Source organism: Chenopodium quinoa, unplaced genomic scaffold, assembly GCF_001683475.1.
Source record: "Chenopodium quinoa cultivar QQ74 unplaced genomic scaffold, ASM168347v1, whole genome shotgun sequence".
Taxonomy (NCBI): domain Eukaryota; kingdom Viridiplantae; phylum Streptophyta; class Magnoliopsida; order Caryophyllales; family Amaranthaceae; genus Chenopodium; species Chenopodium quinoa.
In genome coordinates this window covers 304890-325083 of record NW_018744537.1, presented here as the reverse complement: position 1 = coordinate 325083, position 20194 = coordinate 304890, and the positions used below count along the sequence as shown (strand labels likewise).

The 20194-nt window shown below is 34.3% G+C and overlaps 2 protein-coding genes and 1 pseudogene across 8 annotated transcripts; all 3 read left to right on the top strand.

The window, feature by feature from the left end:
• The first annotated feature begins 936 nt into the window (after positions 1-936).
• Positions 937-10078, top strand: LOC110698449 (something about silencing protein 10-like). Of its 7 annotated transcripts, none has more exons than XM_021875878.1 (17): positions 937-1212; positions 2405-2513; positions 2663-2757; positions 3008-3122; positions 3954-4099; positions 4267-4413; positions 4546-4685; positions 5382-5469; positions 5817-5996; positions 7365-7538; positions 7621-7698; positions 7790-7926; positions 8039-8171; positions 9033-9307; positions 9389-9452; positions 9556-9624; positions 9726-10078. In XM_021875878.1, exons 2-17 carry the CDS (start codon positions 2408-2410, stop codon positions 9852-9854), a joined length of 2076 nt encoding a protein of 691 aa, XP_021731570.1. In that variant the 5' UTR covers positions 937-1212; positions 2405-2407; the 3' UTR covers positions 9855-10078. The 7 variants fall into 7 exon arrangements, with proteins under 7 accessions (XP_021731570.1, XP_021731568.1, XP_021731569.1 ...); XM_021875876.1 differs by having other exon boundaries at positions 2355-2513; XM_021875877.1 differs by lacking the exon at positions 937-1212 and adding an exon at positions 2124-2241.
• Positions 10079-10424: 346 nt separating this feature from the next.
• Positions 10425-14872, top strand: LOC110698451 (probable pinoresinol-lariciresinol reductase 3). The gene is made up of 5 exons (XM_021875882.1): positions 10425-10993; positions 11105-11239; positions 12808-13045; positions 13190-13393; positions 14180-14872. The coding sequence occupies exons 1-5, from the start codon at positions 10814-10816 to the stop codon at positions 14341-14343; spliced, it is 921 nt and encodes a 306-aa protein (XP_021731574.1). The 5' UTR covers positions 10425-10813; the 3' UTR covers positions 14344-14872.
• A 1282-nt stretch (positions 14873-16154) lies between these two features.
• LOC110698448 lies at positions 16155-18621 on the top strand (annotated as a pseudogene).
• The last annotated feature ends 1573 nt before the right edge of the window (positions 18622-20194 follow it).

The following is a 20194-nucleotide window of genomic DNA, read 5'->3' as shown; positions in this document are numbered from 1 at the left end:
AGATAGTGGGTTCAAATCTTATACAAGCTATATTTTTAAACACGTGAATTTAAGGAAGGTGCCACGTGACACCTAATCTTCTTTAGGAACGCCTTTTAATATATAATATAGATATTAGACATGATCATTTTTTTATATTATGCTAATAAAAAATCATAATCAAGTTCATATATGTCGTTCAAAAAACAAAAAATAATCAAGTTAATATATAAATAATTATCAATTACTTTGTACGTAATATTAATTATGAAATAGAGGGAGTAATACAAAGTATATAAAAACCAAATGTTACTATACGAAGTATAAATTTTGATTGAATTAGTTACAATGCGTATTTTTATAATATCAAAATAGAAATGGTAATCATTATTATTATTATTATTTTAAAGGTAAGATTAAACAACCCAACTCCACATTTCAATGCTTGAAAGTAGAGGGGAAGGTAAGGGAATACCCTTACCTCGTCACAAGTTCGAGCCCCACCAAACTTGCTTGGTATATAAATGGTAAAGTGATGCAACTACAAGTCTTAAACATATACCGCGTACATAGGGAGTATAAAAAAGTTTATAAGGGGTATCATTATTAGTGCTCCGTATTAGGAAAAATTGTCAAGAATAACAAGACCTTTGTCCAATTTTTCAAAAATAAAATGGCTTTTTGATTATCTCAAAATAATAGTACGACTTTTGAAAGGAATTTTCTCAAAATAGAAGGTAACCTGATTGATAAGTTAATAATGACACGTGATGCATTGTAATTGGTTGAATTTTTAAAAATGATTTTACAATTTTTTTTTATTGAAAAACAGGTCTTAATTAAGGGGAAAAAAATTAAATAAATAAAAAATAAAAACAAACACCCATCCTATCAACTCCTTACCCATCACGGGCCACCACTCGCCCAGCTACCACCTACCGCAACCCCCACCAGCCTGAAACACCCCACACAACCCCCACCAGCCCAAACAACCAATTCCCACCCCTCAGCCCGAAACCCTAACCCCCGCGCACCCTCCAGCAGCACTGAAAGGCCAAAACCTCTTCCACCTGCCCCATGTTTCTCCGCCGTCGCAAAACTAAAATCCAACCCGTATTCTCCCTCCTCATTCAACCTTCTGAAGCAAAACTCTCTACCCCTTGCATTTTTTGGTAACAAATCATTCCTTTGATCTCATTCCACGCCTTGGTGGTGGTGTTGGCTGTCGAGAAGGTATTTTATTTTTATTTTTTACAATAAAAAAATCATATTTTTTTTTAATTCATGATGGGTGTTGTTAAACATCGCCCTCATTAGGCCCACCACCACGGCACCACCGTCACCGGCTTTAAGGGTTTTTTTTTTTTTCTTTTTTTCTTTTTTTTTTTTTTTTTTTTTTTTTTTTTAGAGGAAACGCCTAAATAAATCGTATCCCGTAGGGCCGTAGGTGAAAACGCCTGAATTTTTCGTTCCCACCTGTAGGTTTTGAAAACTTCAGTTGTTTCCAACAAAACGCCTAAAGATATCGTAACCCGTTGGTGGGAACAAAAAATTCAGGCGTTTCCACCCGCGGGTTACGATATTTCCAGGTGTTTTCCGACCACCTTCTTTCTTTGATTTTCGCTACCCCATTAAACGTCTCTGTGAAGAGGTGGTAATTTTAATCCCATTTAAATTATTTTCAATTTTATGGTTTATTAAGGTCTTTTTTACAATTACATACTTGTAATCTTGTATATGTGAAAAATCAGCAATTTAAGTTGTTTGCAAATGTCATTCATATAAATAAAATTAGTGTATTGGATTGATTGTGTGTCCGATGTATTGTGTGTATTACCAATTTTAGGAGAAAGTTCCTAAGCCATCCCACTTTTAATGGAGGAAACAGAGTAGCTGATTCAATGGATGAGAGTGAGAAAAAGAGGGGGGGGGGGAAATAGTCTGTTTAAGTCAAAATACGGGTTTAGTATGTAAAATGAGGACGACGTTTAGTTTTGCACTTAATGAAAGATGTAAAATTAATTAACTTTTTGTTTTCCATTTCGGGATTCCATTCCTCATTCCTTACCTTTCTCCTTGTTACCCTTCGAAATTCCATTCCGTTTACCCTTCGCGAACCAAACGCCTCATTATTATTATTATCAATTACTCAATATAGGCATACTAGTACTATTCGTCAATTAGAGAGACACAAAACCCCTCCGCAGTTTGCCGCCCCTAAAACCCCTCTGCCCTGCTCTGCTTCGCCGCAACTGATCGAAAGTTCGTACATTAGACTCGAAAATTTATCAATTTCAAATTCATACTACGTGCACTATTTAATCTTCCTTCCATTTATTTCTTTTTTTTGCTAATTTTTTGTTTTGATTTTTCAGGGGTTTAATTAATTTTTATTTAATTGGGGGTTTTGCATTATTTTCCTCAGAAAATGGGGAAGCGTGGGAAGAATCAGAAGAAAAGCCCTCAAATTTTGAAGAAAACTAAGCTGCATAATAATAAGGATGTAAACGATATGGAGGATGAAATTGATGTCTGTAATATTTTCTTTCTTTTAATTTTATTATTATTTCATGCACTAAATTAATGCTCTTTTAATTTTGTTGGATAATTAGTATTTTTTTTCTTTTGAAGAGAAATAGATAAATGGGATGTGGGTATTGATGAATAACTGTGTTAATTGCAGTTCATAAGAAGAGGGATATAATTCCATTGGATATTAACGATGATAATGTTGATTCTGATGAAGATGATGAAGAATTGCCTGTTTTTGATTATGAGGTTTGCTTCTTATATTTGTGTGTATGATTTAATTGAATAAATGCTATGTTATGTTTTACTTTGGTTATTTTTGGTATGTTAGCTGAAAAGCATGAACTTTTCTTTGATTGTTAATTGTTAATGTTATTGCTTCTTATGGAGTTATGGTGATTCTGTTGAAACTTAAGTGTTAAAAAGAGACTTAAGTTGCTGCTGGTTGTTATAGTAATCGAGTCTTACTTGAATTTGTCTTCTCAATGCTTTATTCTAGGGTATTGATGGGGATGAGGATGACGATGAGGATGAAGATAAGGATGACGATGAGTATGATGATGATGATGACGACGATGAAGATGACAGCAACTTGACAGGCTTTGCTGCAAAATGTAAGATGTAATTTGGTGTTGTTGTATGTATTTGTTGGGATGAGGATTGTTTACTGGTATGTAATTCCAAGGTTATGATTAGAAACTCATTTTTGGTGAAATTTAAAGCAAATCCATCTTTTGTGGGAAGTTGGGAGTGTTGGTGTGTGTGTGTGTGTGTGTGTGTGTGTTTAGTTACATTGACTGATTATGTGATTGGCGTTATTTAATCTTGAGTAGTTCTTTTATTGTTTCTTTTTATCAGTACGCTTCAATAATGTTCAGTGTTAGAGGACAAGGGTCCTTCCAAGTGTTGTGGGATGGATGATGCTCTATTGTGTCTTCATAAGGCATTTTGTTTGTGTATATGATTAGATGAGTGTCTTGTAATTTCCCAAGTATTGTTGCCATACTCTAGTAAGCATAGACATTTCACATGAGATATGAGAAATTTGCTACCTTTTATGTTGGCAAGACTATAGGTATCTCATACTCCATATATGTTACACAGCTTCAGGAAGGTTGGATACATCCTCCAGGTCATGCCACCTTGTCCTGTTGGAAAATCAGGATTTACGATAGTATCTACACGAAACTTTTGAGTTTTGTATTTCATATCATAATGTTCCATTGGTGTAGCATCAACTTATTGGTCAGAGAAGATCCATTCTAATATATTTTTCTAATCTGAAGGAATCATTTTGGCTGCATTTTTTTTCTTCTGTTGTTAACTGTTGTATACGTGTGTACTTCCTGTTGTCCATCCCATATTCTTTCTCTGTTATGTTAGTATGTTTTAAGCTATGTTTGGTGCCATATCTTATTACTTGGTGTACGGTGAATTATTCTCAGTGGCAAGGCAGCAGAAATTTATGCGAGAAAAGACTGGTGGTGTTGATGATGAGGTGGATGATGATGCCGAGGAGGATGAGAAGATACCAAAAGTGTGGTCCAGTAAAAAGGGCATCCACTATGGTGGTGAAAATACCGATTATGAGGTAACTCATTAATGAGCTGTTGTATCAATCAGATAGAAGCTGTAGATGTAATTGTAGTAAAGAACCATGTGCTGATAAATGAAAAATCAGTTTCTGGAGTTTAACAACAAGATACTCCCATAAGATGTTTATCAAACCTGTTGATCATGTCTTTGTTCATATCTTAGTCACAATCAAGTGGTGAGGATACCCCTGCAGAGGAAGAGGAAGAGGTGATAAAAATGCAGAAAGAAAGGGCAGAGTCCTTGAGGGCTGAGGATTTTGGCCTCCAGGGTGATGAGCAAGATGACAGTGATCAAGAGCCGACTCTAGAGGTAATTATTGGCTATAAAGCTGTCAACTATTTCCCACTTTTGATGATAAAGAAACCGATGCTGTAAATTTGGATGTTGACAATTGTTGGAGTCTCTTGGTGTGTATATATTCTATACTTTTTATAATTTTAGGAAATGATGGTCAAAGGAAAGACTAAGTCAAAATCTTCAGGTAATAAAGAAGCTGAAGTCGATGCTGCCCTGATGTTTGAAGAGGTGAAGAAAGATTTGAATGCATTATCAAGGGATGAGCAAATGGATGTTGTATATAGGTAAGTACTTCATTTTCAAGCATATGTCTTTACACTGGAATTTTGAAATTGTCATGTTAACTCTCTTGTACACCTATGAATTCCAAAATTCTGCATGCATTAATCCACTTCTATAATATCAGGTATAAATTGTAAAAAGTATGTTACTGTGGAATTGCTAGGTGCTCATGTTATACTTGGAGCATTAGTGCTTTATATTTGGAGCTATGAAATTATATTTGCCTTACATTTTCACTGCATAATGTAGTATTATAAAACCCTTAGCTTCGTGTGCATAACATGATCATAATGCATAAATGAGAGAATGAATTTTCAGAGTTAAAATTCTTTGTTCGGGTGATGCATGACTAGCTGTCTAGACTGTAGAGTACAGGTTTTAGAGATATTACACGTGTTTCATTGAGTATTATACACATGATATGAGATATTGGATGAGTTCAATAGTTAAGAAAAAAAATTGAATTTTGAGATATATAGACTAAGTAATGTTTGGTTGGGTATTGTATAGGGAACGCAAATAATCACTGTTTCTGGCAGCTTTGAGAACTCTATTCCTGGTTTCCATAACTTGGTGTTTACTTCAAATGCAAATGGTCATGTATTTGAAATGACTTTAATTTAACTAAGGCACTAAATGAATTTGACTGACCCAAGCTCAACTGATGTTTATTGCGCTTACTGTTCTTTCTGCTGCAGTTCGGCTCCAGAATTAGTTGGATTGCTTGCTGAGTTAAATGATGCAACCAAGCAACTCGAGACCCATGTTAATCCCCTTCTGTCTAAGGTATATATTTTCTTTTCATATAATTTTAAAATGTATGTTGATTTTCTTCATGTAATCTGCGATGTCTTTTAGCTTGGTACGCTTGATGCCTTTGTACTTGTAATTTTTTTTTTCTTTTTTAATCCCGGCTAGGAAGCATGGAGTTTAATTGATGACTAATTATCTGGAATCATTTTTGTAACAGCTGTGAATCATAGGAATGTATAATTAACTGTAATAAGTACTACGTATTTGGTTTCACTAGTGTTAAGTTGATGCCCACCTCCTATCTGACTGACTGCCGACTAGTCCTTCTAAAATTTCAACATGCCATTCACCATACATTGAGCCTTTTTTGTTGCTCACAGGTTAGGAAGGGGGAGAATGCGAAGAAAGAAGGATTACATTATCTGGAAGTGAAACAACTCCTGTTGCTTGCTTATTGCCAAGCTATTACCTTTTACCTTCTTCTGAAATCTGAAGGGCAGCCTATTCGTGATCATCCAGTTATAGCCCGCCTTGTGGAGATCAAAAACTTGTTGGAAAAGGTTTTTTTTTTTTTTTTTTTCTTTTCTTTCCTATTGTTTATTTTATTTTATTTTATTTTGTGTAACTCCAGAATATGGAGAATTGCTTGATGAGCTGTTGAGTTAGCTGGTCTTTTTCCCTTAACCTTTTGCTCTCTTTGAGGATGCTTGCGCAATATATATGGCATTTAGATGTTGGGGTTTCACATTTTCCAAGACAGTTTTGGTCTGGGAGAGTTTAGGTCATCATTTAGATAGGCTCATCTTGATGAGATATTACAGGGTGGTTGTAAATTTTTTTCCTACTATATCTAAACTTAGCGTGCATGTTTGGAGTGAGCTACTTGTATCTCTTTCCCTATTAACTCTGTCTGCAGAGATTTTGTGAGGCCTTGATCTGTTGACCAACTATCCCATCCTTCTACAGTTCTACTGTTATACCTCTGCTATGATTCCTCTACACTTCACGTGTCTGAACTAAATTAGTTTGATATGAACTGACTATGGCAGACAAATAATAAACAGAAATAGCACCCAAGTTACTGTTTCATTGATGGAAGAACAAAGATAGATTTGATAGCTTTAGTTTATCACTCTCCTTAGCAACTTTAGGCTGCAAATCTCTAAACAAGGTTCTTGATATTCAAATTTCAAATTGCACAACTGCTACTAATGCTACTCATTTCTTATATATACAATCAAGCTACTCAAAGTACACTCTAGCTTTAATTACTGCTTGTCTTCTTCTGTTACTGCAGTTGCCCTCTCCTTGCGATGCTACCACACCACTTAGTGTATCTTTAATTAGTTTTGTCTGCTTCTTCCAAAGGTGCTTCACCATTGTCTTGCTGCTGTCACCTGGCCCCCTGCTGGTCGTTTCCTCCTTGTGTACACAGCCATAGGGTGCTCACTTGGTGGGTTCATCACATAGTTATCCTCCTTCCATTATCTTCCATGTCTTGATAGTTGCCTTTATTTCTATTGTAGTGGTGTCTGCCATTGCTTGCTAAAATTATATGCTTTTGGCTGTCTTGGGCTTACTTTTCTCCCTTGCTGGTTTTCTATGCCGAACCTTAGCTCATAATCGTTCTGCAGCAAGGTGCAGAAACCTGCTTCATTGCTAATATACAAAAAATGATCCATGATGTACCATCAATTCATTAATTCTCCCTTTTGTGGATTCTATTTTGCTTGCAATACAGAAATCCTGACCAACATTTATGGTTATGTTTGTTTGTGTTTATGTTGCCTAGAGTAACTGCATCATGCTTTTTGCCTAGTGTAACTGCTAAATATCAATTATCTGATTCATTTCCATCTTTTTATTTGTGCTCTGAAACCTAGTTCTTGAAAATCTAATTTTCATTTCACTCTCTTGTTCTTGTTTAGATGAAAGAACTTGATGTGCATATTCCAGACAACCTTGAGGATGTGTTGGTCCAAACAAGTCATATTGCAAGTGCTCAGAAGCCAGTCGTGAAAGGACATGAATTATCGTCTGATCTTTTTGCTAAACTTGATGAGCTCACAGGGTCATCAATTGAGAAACAAAAACCATCTAAGGTGATCACTATCTTAAACTTGATTACTCAACTTGATTGTTTTCTTGTTTGCTAAGATCTCTGATATCTATACTGTACTGCAGTTAAGAGAAGCTGCTGAACCAGTTCAGAAGCAATCTGTGGAGGTTAATGAGAAAAGGCTTAGGATGATAAAAGACCAGGTAGAGTTTTCTTGTTTCTATCTCTTCTAGCAGCTTCTCATGTCTGTATTTTAATTTTAGAAGTTAAGAGTAATGATGTGTTGTATGGCAGGAACAGCCAATGAGCTCAGAGAGTGTGCAAATGTTGCAATATCGAGCTGGACTTCAGAAACAATTGAAGCAGAGAGCCGATTCTGTTGTGCCCAAAACCAACAACAGCAAGAACATGAAACTAAAGAAAATTCCTGGGTATATTTTGTTTTGCTAGTTTAACACGAATATTTGCTATGTGAGATGGACCTTTTTTTTTTTTTATTTTAAATATATGATTTTGTTGTGGTGTGATTGGTAAAATTAACAGAAAGCTTGAAACGACTGATGATTATGATGATGATGTCATGGCTTTGGAGGGTGCTACTCGTGGCAGTAGGCGTGCCTCCACTCTTTCTAGTAAACTCTCCCAGATCGTTCCTGCCAAGGGAAACAGGCTCAAGGTACATTGTTAACTTTTTTCTTTTGACAATAATCCCTGTGTCAATATGTCGATTGCAATGTGTTTGATTTTGTAGCAGCATTCCCGTACTTTGATAACTTAAATTGATATAAATGCTAAAATTTCTCATGCCTTGGAGAGCATGGTTTGGCATTCCCGTATTTTTTTTTTTTTTTTTTTTGAGTAGACTTTGTAAGCTTCATAGTGGCTTAAGTTTTGTTTTTCTACTTTTTTAAAGAGAGCGTCAACATTCTAGCTACAGCTTGTGAAGGACTGTTCACTGCAAAAAACATTTTCACTTTGTCCAGAGATATTAGCATCACATATGAAGTAAGCGTATTATTTTAGCTATGCTGTGTGATTGGTTTTTACCATGATACCCTTGCCTATATAGAGTGATGTAGAGACCAGGAGACTATGGGAATGGCCAAACAATAAGTATGTAATAATGGGTCTTTGAGTAAAATTCTTTTATATGCTGAATTTGAGGCGGTGGGAGGGACTATGTGACTTTTATTTCTGGACAGGTATACATAGTCAACTTGTACTACAGTAAAATAAGCTCATTGCTCAATATTATTTACTACCAAACTTGATACCTTTGCTCTGAATCACACCATCTGTCTGTGATCCTATTCATTATGTCTACATTGTCCAGCGATTGCTAGTTTTTCTAGTATCTTCTTTGCTATTAATCAGGTCAGAAGATCCACCACCCCTCTCTCCCCCCACCCCACCAGGAAATTTGAATTTATTTGTTTTACATTAGATATCTGTATAATCAGACTGCTTATGTACTGTTGGCTAAAAACATTCTCTGGCAACCTGGTATTAACTGTTATTTTCTTGCGACTTTTGAAAGGGTGTTTCTGGCGACGATGACTTGCCAGAAAGAGATGATCTAGGAGAAAGGAGATGGAAACACGAACTTCGGGTTCTGGCTAGAGCCGGAATCAAGTCAAAAGATAATGATGATGCTGAACTTGATAACGAGCCAGAGAGTTTGGGTGGCAAAACTGGAAATGGAGCTGATGCTGGGGATAGTGATGAAGATAATAACGAATTTGCAGACTTCTACAATTTAGTTAAAAAACAAAAAGAAGCCAAGCTTAAATTGAAGGCAGCGAAGTTTTCAAGGTGAGATACTGAACTTTTGTCACATCATGTACTTTTCTAATTGGCATCATGGCATGTTTCTCACAATAATCTGTCTTTCAGAAACCCACAAGATCAATATGAACTAGAGATTACTGCTGATGGAAAACGTCACATTTCCATGCAGGTAAACTACAAGCTCACTCTCTCCTGTAAAAAGTATGGCAAATCTCATAAATTCCTATGGATTGTCCTAATATTTATTTTTATTTTTATATATATACTTTTAGATGGAGAAAAATAGAGGACTTACTCGTGATCGAAAGAAGCAAATAAAAAATCCACGGAAGAAGTACAAGGTACTTGATTAGAACTATTGTTTTGTTCATCTTGTGAATTATGTTTCTTCTGTGATTGCTTGGTTTCCTTTCTCTGATGTGCTCTTTTTAAATTTATGCAGTTACAGCATAAAAAAGCGGTCAATAGCCGCAAGGGGCAGGTGCGTGAAGTTAAGCGACCGAAGCTTAGTTATGAAGGGGAACTTACTGGCATCAATCCTAGGATTAGTCGAAGCAGGAGGCTGGGATGAAGTTCTGTTATTTGTATGGGTGATGGATGAAGTCTAATGTGTTTAAAATTGGGTAGTAGGGTGGAAGAGTCTTACTACGGGAGCTAGAGAGTAGAGGTCTTTTTTTTATATAAAGAAAATTTTGAATTATTTGTGTACCAGCTTGTCTCTAATTGAAACAAACCATAGTGTATGATATAATCCATTTTTGTTTTTTTATAATATTATTTATATATTTTTGTTCACTTTGAAGATATAATACATAATTGTAAACGCTTAAATGTGCTGCATTGAATACCATGTAAAAAATAAAACAAGACAAACAAAAAGAATAATGTATAAAGTAAAATTACTTTTTTTCCTAGTATAACAATATTTATTAGTCTATCATTATTGTGAAAATAATGACAATAATAAAATTAATACTCCCCCATCTGTAGTTATTTATTTATTTATTTATGTTTCTCACTATTCTTTTGGCGTTACTCCATCCATCTCTAGTCTCTATATTATTGATAGATACTTCGTATATATGAGCAGCCAGTTCACCATTGATGGATATGAGCTTGTTTTGACTAATTAGAACTTATCATAGATATGAGCTCCAATTTAGAACATGTGCTCGATAAAATACGAGCAGAACACATGTAACATATTTACAACGAGCATCATACATGTAGCATGTGGGTTTAAAGATTACTTCATTAGTTCATTGTACATTTCCCCTATGCCTTCCCCAACGTCCGGTATGGAAAGAACGGATTTGAGCAAGTCAAAAAACACCTTTTTAGTTAAAAAAAAAAAAAAAACAACTTTTACGGGTTTGGACGATATTTGATGTTAAAGCCCGGCCTGAATTTTGATAACTCTACAGAAGCCTCAACCTCAAACGCCCATAATTTTTTTTAATAAAATACATCGAAAAACTTAAGAAAAAAAAAAAAGGCAAAAAGTGTGATGAAATCTCCGGTAACCGGAAAATGGAGAAAAGCCGAATATTAATAATTGGAGCAACCGGAAAATTGGGTTATCACATCGCACAAGCTAGTATTGATGCATCCCACCCTACATTTGCTCTTATCAGAGAAACAGCATTTTCCGACCCTCTTAAATCTCAGAAGCTCCACATTCTTTCAGATGCTGGTGCCCTTCTTTTAAAGGTCTTTTTTCTACCCTCTTCTTAATTTTTTGTGGGTTTTCGGGGTAATTCATTAATTTTTGTGGGTATTTTTATATATTTAATTAGTTATTTTTGATAATTTTTGTTGAAGGGTTGTTTGGAAGATGAGGAGAGTTTACTTGAAGCAGTGAAAAAAGTGGATGTTGTAATTTGTGCTATTCCATCTAAGCAAGTTCTTGCTCAGAAGAGTTTGATTCGTGCTATTAGACTTGCTGGTTGTATAAAGGTCAATTATTTTTCATTTATTATTTATAGTTTGAATTTTATTGTGTGATATTGTGATACAGTAGATTATAGTTTTTGTTCTGTTTGTACTTTTGTTTAATTGTTAAATTAGGTTTGCTGGGATCATGGAAACATGCAAAACTACATTAATTAAGAAAAAGGTGATTAGGTGTGGAGGAAATATAGTAAATTGCATAAGAATACGTGCTATTAGTAGAGTTTGATTTCTAGATGCTTAATCACAATTATTTTAATCTTTGTTTCGGATTTGTTTAATAAGTGTGATTTCTTTGTTTGAGTTTGTGTGTGACTGTGGTGAGCAATTTATGACAGTGGTGGCATAGTGGTTATACTAGGAATCTAGGATGTACTCCGAAGAAAGTAACAAAGGTTGTCGTTCATTTCACTTGTATTTCCTCATCCGAACTTTAGATGAGTTTTTGAACTTACCTGAACTTATATGAAGTCAAAGTTGTAAAGTGAACCTGGTTGCGTTTAATAAAACTTATTGACCTTTATCTCAATTTTACTTTTCAAGATTTTTTAAAGGTGAATAGAACACTATTTGTTTAATACACACTTGCTCACACGTTCCTTATTACTCTCCAGATCTTGTGCTTAGAGTAGATCTGAGTTGATTAGTACGTACTTTCTAATATGATTGGATCCCTTATTTATTTTCCAGGGAAGAATTGTGTGTGATTAGAGTTCAATGAAGATTTATTTAGGATAGGTAAGGTAAATGACTTGGTTAGAGTTGTACTGTTTATGCATCCCTAAAGGTCAGACCTGAGGGCAAGGGCAATGCAAGGAAACCCTACCCTTAATGTATCGCTAGTAGGATCTGGTCCAATAACTTCAAGTTATGAGAAGCTTACAACTAGATCAAGTTCGGCTTGGTAGAGCTTAATGGAGTTTCATGTCAGTTTACTCACTCTATTTGAAAATTAAAAGGTTTCAAGATCTTTTTGATATAATTTCCCAGTTTATCCTCTTTTGAGTGAAAATTCTTTGCTTGCCAATCATCATGTAAATCATGTAAGGGACATACCATATTACCATGACTTGAGGCCTACTCATTGTCATGGAAATGGAAATCTGAAAAATTCTTTGCATTACAATCATTACGTAAGGACATACCATATTACCATGACTTGAGGTCCTGCTCTTTGTCATGGAAATGGAAAACGTTGCTAGAATTCAGAATATAGTCTTGTTGCATTTCCATCCAATACATAAATCAACTATATCCCATTCAACTCGAGTTGCTTTGTTCTAAATCAGTGGAAAACTAAAGGAAAAAACTCCTAGCTGTTCGAGTCATCCTAAATGAAATAGAAATTAGGATGATATTTGTTTTTAGCTATCGTTCTGAAGTCTGAACAATGCAACTATCGTATGATCATGGGACTGTAAATGTAGTCAATTTGTCAATGGAGTGATTAAAGTAATGATGTGACAGAAAAATAAGAGTGTACTTGGACTAAGAGTGCTAAATTTTTATACTTTTATGCCAGATCATGCTTCTATATGCAATGTTGTATCCTTAACAGTCCTATAATTTCACAGAGATTCATTCCTTCGGAATTTGGATCAGATCCAGACATGGTGCAAATATCTGGCATGGACCACAATTTTTATTCAAGAAAAGCTGAAATAAGGCGGCTTGTGGAAGCTGAAGAGATTCCATACACATACATCTGTTGCAACTTCTTCATGAGCTATTTACTCCCGTCTTTGGTTCAACCTGGGATTAAAGCTCTTTCAAGGGACAAAGTTACAATCTTTGGAGATGGAAATGTCAAAGGTCTGTCAAATTGTAGTTCAGCTCCTTTGTCTATCCTGTATAGGCTGCATAAGAGATTGTCTAGATTGATATTATTTAGTATTATATTGTTATTAGGAATTTCGAGAATGCAAGAAGTAATTGTTTTCTTGCTCTCATGTATAGGTGTGTTCGTGAAAGAAATTGATGTTGCTGCCTTCACAATTAGTGCAGTGGATGATCCACGTACCTTGAATAAGGCGATGTATTTGAGACCACAAGGTAACGTTTACTTCGTGAACGAACTGGTCGATGTTTGGGAAAGGAAGATTGGGAAAGAATTAGAGAAAGCATATGTTTCAGAAGAAGAGCTCCTTACCAAAATCAAAGGTATTGCAGTGCTTCGGACTTTTGACTTTTTGTTAATTCACTTATGGAGTGTTATTCTGCTGGTCTTCTTCATGATTATACTGAGAAACAGAACCTGAAATAAGTCACTCTCACTGTCCCTAAATAATGTGCCTCATTTGATTAATAGTCGTTCTAAGAATTTAAGTAAAAATTCCACTGCTTTTCTTCACCAATTCTATTTTTACATCACTACCATGACTATCCTTTACTAGGTTTTAAATACAAGAGAAGCGGAATATATAAGTTTTTCCCACTGTCCCTATAAAACAGAAACAGGCTGTTTTAGATCTGATATCATTTATTATAGCTTCACCTTACCATTGTGGACATTCAAATATCAATTTGCTAGATTTAGAAAGTGGCCTACTATTTTGGGGAGGTATAATATTTTGGACAGGAGTATGGTGTATTGGGTTTGTAGTGTTGTGATTTAACCAAGAAGCCCAATCTCTCAATTCTGAAAACTATGGTAGTAGATAACTGTTCAAGGTTTGTAGTAACTTTCTTCTTTGTTAACTATGTCTTGATCGTTTCCCGAAGGTTCAATTGTTCAAGGTCGTGGAGCCTTTGAGTGACCAACATGGTCTAATTAGGGTGATAGGGTTGAAAGTCAGGGCATTCACCAAGATTAAATAAAAAGTGCTTTAAGCTCTCCAATATTATGGTATTACTTATTATATTCTTCAGTAGATGGGGGACACATGCTGTATGGTTTTATACCATATGCTGTATGGATTTCTCTAAGACTATTCCTCTGTGTTGCAGAAACCCAATATCCTAACAACATGGAGCTTATCTTCATATACTCTGCTTTTGTGAAGGGGGATCAGACGTACTTTGATATCGAGGCATCTGGTGGCGTGGAAGGAACTAAGTTATACCCTCACCTTTACACTACAATAAGCCAGTATTTGGACACCCTTCTGTGAAACTTAGTGTATATCAATTATACTGGTTATTTTAAGGTTGAGCATTACCGTATCATATAGGTAGAATTTGGAGGCCCAGTGACGAATTGAGTTACTGTAACAGTACGTTGAAAATGATACTCATGCCTTTGCCTAAACACTTAACAGTTGTCGTCAAGGCTTCCTGATACTCTTTTTTTTTTTCTTCTTCTTCCTTACATGCACCCATACGGAGAATATTTTAGAATGTGGATTGGTGACCGTGCAGTTATATAAAAATGTACATGTGATAAATTGAATTTGGAGTTATATTAAAAGGTACATGAGACTAATTGAACCTGGGTGTGACCGTCAGATGTACCTTGAACTAGTAGGTTCACACCTCTGTGGGTAATAGACAACCGTTTTTAGAAATATTTTGGAGGAAAAGAGGTTAAATTTTGTGAAACTAATCAGGTCCTAGTTTTAATATAATACTATAATAATAAAAATAAATAAATAAATAAAAATAAAAATAAATAAATTGGAAGCCATATTTTAATTTAATTTGTAACAATAGGTCCCATTGATAATTAAAATGCAGTATTTCATTTTTGTAATTTGATCACTTTGCTGCATATTGTATAAAATATTGTTCTCATGACATGATTTCAGTAACCAAATCATGGTTGCACGCTGAATGGGTGACTCAATAATTCGTAGTCATGAACTCATGAACCCATGTTGTAGCACACTAGCACAGCAGTACAGCACAAAGTGATGACTAAACTACTCTCTTTTAGTCTAATTATCTTATTTTGCGTGTTCTTAAAGATGAGTATATTTTACTGAAGCTTCGACCACCAAACACCATTACTTTATATTAGCCACACAAAATAAATCAAAATTAGTCTAAGAAACTATATGAAGGTGACCAACATTAGTCTTGATGATGATGACCAACTAACAACTTCTAGTACCAAGGTGTCGTTTTTCTCTTTAGGTAACGATGTTGCAGCATCATCCATAGTTCAATTCCATACCGTAGATGATGATTGTTTTTTTGCTCGTCTTCAAATACTTAATCCTTTTCGGAATTAATAGCCTTGTTGATAGTGTGATTGAACCTGTACGGTGATAGTTAAATCCGTGTGAAGGACAAATGCAGTATATAATAGGAAGTACTTCATATGACAATTTACCATAGTTGGATCTTTGGGTTATATTCATTCTCTCTCAACCACATTATTCTATTAGTAACATTTTAGAAATTTGGAATATATACTAGTATTATAATGTTATTCGGATTTAGCCCACTTAAGTATTAATGAACTTTTTCTAGTCATCATAAAATAATGTACAAAGTCTGTTATAAGAAGATCACTATACACCTAAGTATTAAATGCTTTTCCTAAAATATTAATCCGTAGTACTCCGTAGTAATTAATTCTTTTTTTAATTCCTTATATATAGTTCGGGTTTAAGCATTTTTCTTTTTATAATGCGGTTCTGGAATACATATCTATATCATTATTCATACATTGTAAATTATATAAGCTTATTATTGTTGAAACATATTGTCAAGTTTTACAATTTTGGATTAGTTGTCACCTTTTTCCTAAAATAAATTGTAAACTAAAAGTCAACGACATCTCAGAAAAATTGAATACAGAGCTTTTTTCACCCTTAAACAAAGATAACGTTAATGTAGACATGTTAATGATCGAAGAAATGAAAGTAGACGTTATTCATAACAATGTACTACGATTAAAACACAAGGTCATAACCGTAATTACACCTTTTTTTTTTTTTTGAAAGGAATTACACCTTCCTTAGCGACTTTAAATAGCGTGACATGAAGTTCTCCTACACAATCATCATCCTCTAGCTCCTTTCTAGTAAAACTTTTGTTCACAAAATTTCCTTGAAAAAAAACATTATTTGACAATGGCCGAGAAGAGCAAGATTTTGGTGATCGGAGGCACAGGATACATCGGAAAATTCGTCGTCGAAGCGAGCGCTAAAGAGGGCCACCCAACGTTCGCTCTTGTTCGTAATGACACTCTCTAACCCTGCTAAGGCTTCCATCATAGACAACTTCAAGAGTTTAGGTGTCAATTTTGTCTCGGTACGTAAAAAATGTTCTTGGCTAGCTTTTATTAATGTCTTTTTTTTGTTGTGATTTTTTCAAGGAAATATGAGATGATGTTAATTTGGTTAGTTGTTTATATGTTATTGTATGTAGGGAGATGTTTATGATCGTGAAAGTTTGGTGAAAGCAATTAAGCAAGTAGATGTGGTAATCTCGACTGTTGGGTACCTTTTGTTGGCCGATCAAGTGAAAATTATTGATGCAATTAAGGAAGCTGGCAATATTAAGGTATTGATCCTTCACTCACTTTATTATGAAGAATTGTATGTTGTTTCAGGAGCAAAATGTGTTCTAATTTGTGGTATATTATAGGAAATGTGATGACTTTTTTTCTTCGAACATTTAAAATGATGTGTGACTATTATTTTCGTACAAAGGGAATACCAACCCGTGTTGATCTAAATCATACTAATAGTAGCCTTGTTCTTATAAACTGCTGGTGAAGTGTATTTAAGTTAATTAACTAAAAATATTGCAAATTAATTGTGTCTTAGGAGAAACTTATTGATGTAATGAACAAATGGAGCCTAATACATTCATTATAGACTGTTGATGTTGAGACATTCCACTGAATTCTCGGTGCTTTTCGTTTTCGGTCATATTTTTTCTCTTTTTTCGAATGGTCCCAAGAGTGAGTGTTGGTGTATGAGAAGATTGAGAAGCAATTAGTGTTACTCCATCTTTTTCTGTTGCTTTGATCTGATCCAATTTTTACTCCATACTATGAAATCACACTAATAAAGATCAGTAAAAAAAATACTGTATTTACTTTTTATTGATTATACATGTATTAATTATACAAACATAAACTCTAAATGTTATTGAAGATTATGAGAATGAAAAGTTTCCTTGATCTTAATCTTTACTAATTATGGAAATTTTATATTTGGGATGTATAGAGGTTCTTCCCCTCGGAGTTTGGTGTGGATGTGGTCATGTGGATCGTACAAGTGCTGTGGAGCCTGCAAAATCGACATTTGTAATTAAATCCCAAATCCGGCGATCAGTGGAGGCTGCTGGAATTCCCTACACTTATGTGTCATCCAACAACTTTGCTGGCTACTTTCTCCCTAGTTTCTCTCAGCCTGGAGCCACTGCTCCGCCAAGAGATAAAGTTGTCATCTTGGGTGATGGAAATGCTACAGGTAATCTGATACACAGTTTTTATAAGGTTGTCATTAGTAGTTAGTTGAATAATATTAATTCATTTATTAACTTGATTCAGTCATATGCTTACAGTTTTCATAATGTTTTTAGCCTTTTTACTATGTATCTGAAGTTGACAATGATATTATTTGTCAAAATGTTATGTTACAGCGGTTTACAACAAGGAAGACGACATTGGAACCTACACAATCAGAGCAGTGGACGATCCAAGGACCCTAAACAAGATTCTCTACATTAAACCTGCTGGTAACATATTGTCTTTCAACGAGCTTGTTTAATTGTGGGAGAAAAAGATCGGTAAAACTCTTGAGAAAGAGTATGTTCCTGAAGAACAAGTCTTGAAGAATATCCAAGGTATGTCAGTTAATTATGTTGTGATAGAGTATACAAACCAATCATGGACTTCAATCATTAGTTTAAGCTTAGAAAGGTATTGCGTGTAAGGTGTAATGTACTTTGTGACATTTTATACTCGTTAGTTAATCAGTGGCATGTTTGGTAGCACTATGTGACCATTGCACCTGATATCTTTTGTTTTAAACAACTCTTGATTAGGATTTCAGTCTAATTGATATGTAGAGGTTGATATATTGGTATAATGCTACTATTGCAGATTCTCCACCTCCAGTCAATGTCATTTTGGCTATTGGACATGCTGTTTTTGTGAGGGGTGATCAGACTAACTTCGAGATCGAGCCATCGTTTGGAGTGGAAGCTTCTGAACTCTATCCTGATGTCAAATACACCTCTGTGGATTTGAAACATCTTGGCAATCAATTTTCCAAGGTTTATATCTTTTCAAGATGCAAGTGTTTCTTCTACCTAATTATTAAACAGAAAACCATGAAGAAAAAAAATGAATTAAGGGATCACATTTCTCAGCTTTCCCTTTTGATGTTAAGAATGTGAAAACTTTGCTTTGTATTATAAACTATATGATCACTTGTAATATTTGATGTAGCTAAATAATATATCCACCTGGATGTTATCATGGAACTATATATTTCGTGCATTAAATAGTGTTGTTGAAATGCGTTCCATAGTCCATACCATAAATCATTGTTTTAAAAGGGATAGCAAAAATGAATCAATTTCAAATACCCAACTTGAACTGATGTGACCAAGATGACACTTAGCTAATAATGATAATTCGATTTTGATCTAACTCAAATGACATTACCCAAATTTTATTCAAAAATTTATCTTTATCAAAATACATAATAAATATTATACAAAGTAATAAATATAATTAAAAAAAAAAAAACCCTTGATCAGCATTACATAAAATAATAGGTGGGTGACGCAATAAATTATGAGCCGGTACAGGTTTACAGCACAAAGATAAGTAAATGGAGGCCATTTTCCATATTTTGGACATCATAAAAAAACAACCAAAGTGGAAAATTGGGTCCAAAGAACCATGAATCCATGATAGCACCATAGTAGGCCTAAGGCAGTTGCCACTATATCTTCAGTTCTCTACCAACCATGTTGTGAGGGAATATGAAGGACTTTTTTTTTTTAATGGATAATAAAAGTGAGAGGCTTTAATGTTTTTCGCAATCCTCAATTTTCAGCAACACCCATTAAGGAAATATAATGATATTATTCATATTATTGGTTTACTAAAAAAATGAATCAATATATACTTCATATTATGTTAGGATATGTTCTACAAACATAAGTAGTATGAAACTATTATATTTTGTCTCTTGAATTTATTTGTCTGAAATAATGGAACAAAACAATACGAGTACGATACTACGATGAATACGAGTATCAAATTGTGTACTTGTTCTTATTTTGACTTATACAAATGCACAATAGCTAGCCAGTATTTCACAACTCCTTAATTATGATTATTTATAATGATAAAAAATTACTTTTTTTTGAAGGAATGATAAAAATTAACGAAATTTTTCATATTGACTAAATGACTACTCCATGTCCTAGTTCATCAGTTGAGTCAATTTTGAGGGTTCACGTTTCATAATTGATGTCTCTCAAATAAATCAATTTATTTTATTTGTAGTATTGTTGTCGATTAATAAATGTCAGAATGTTAACATGTACTCGTATTCAATCTACCAATGGGTACTGTGGTAGAGAGAAGCTATACTATAACAAGTTATATATGTGGCCACAATTGTGTGAGTTTCAACCATTAATTCATACTTTCTTTTGTGCTTTAATCTGTAACTATTCATTTAGTACAAGGATAAGCAAATTTTTATTTTAGTGTGGGACAAATAATAACATACTCGCTCCGTTCCATAGTATAGTTTCTATTGTGTTTTTTTCACGGTATTAATAAATGGAAGTAGAAGTGGAAGAAGTAGATTAAAAATAGAAAATAGCTAGACAAAAGTACAAGGCAAGTGCATAATTTAATGGAAAAAAAAAGTAAAAAGTACAATTATAGACAAAGGTTAGAGAGAGAAAGTGGAAAAAAGTACAATACAAGTGGATAAGTTAAGGGTAAATTAGGAAGTTCAATGAATAAAGTTAAAAAAATGAGGGTATAATGATCTTTACATACTATCCAAAAATAGAAACATGAACAACATTTTGGAT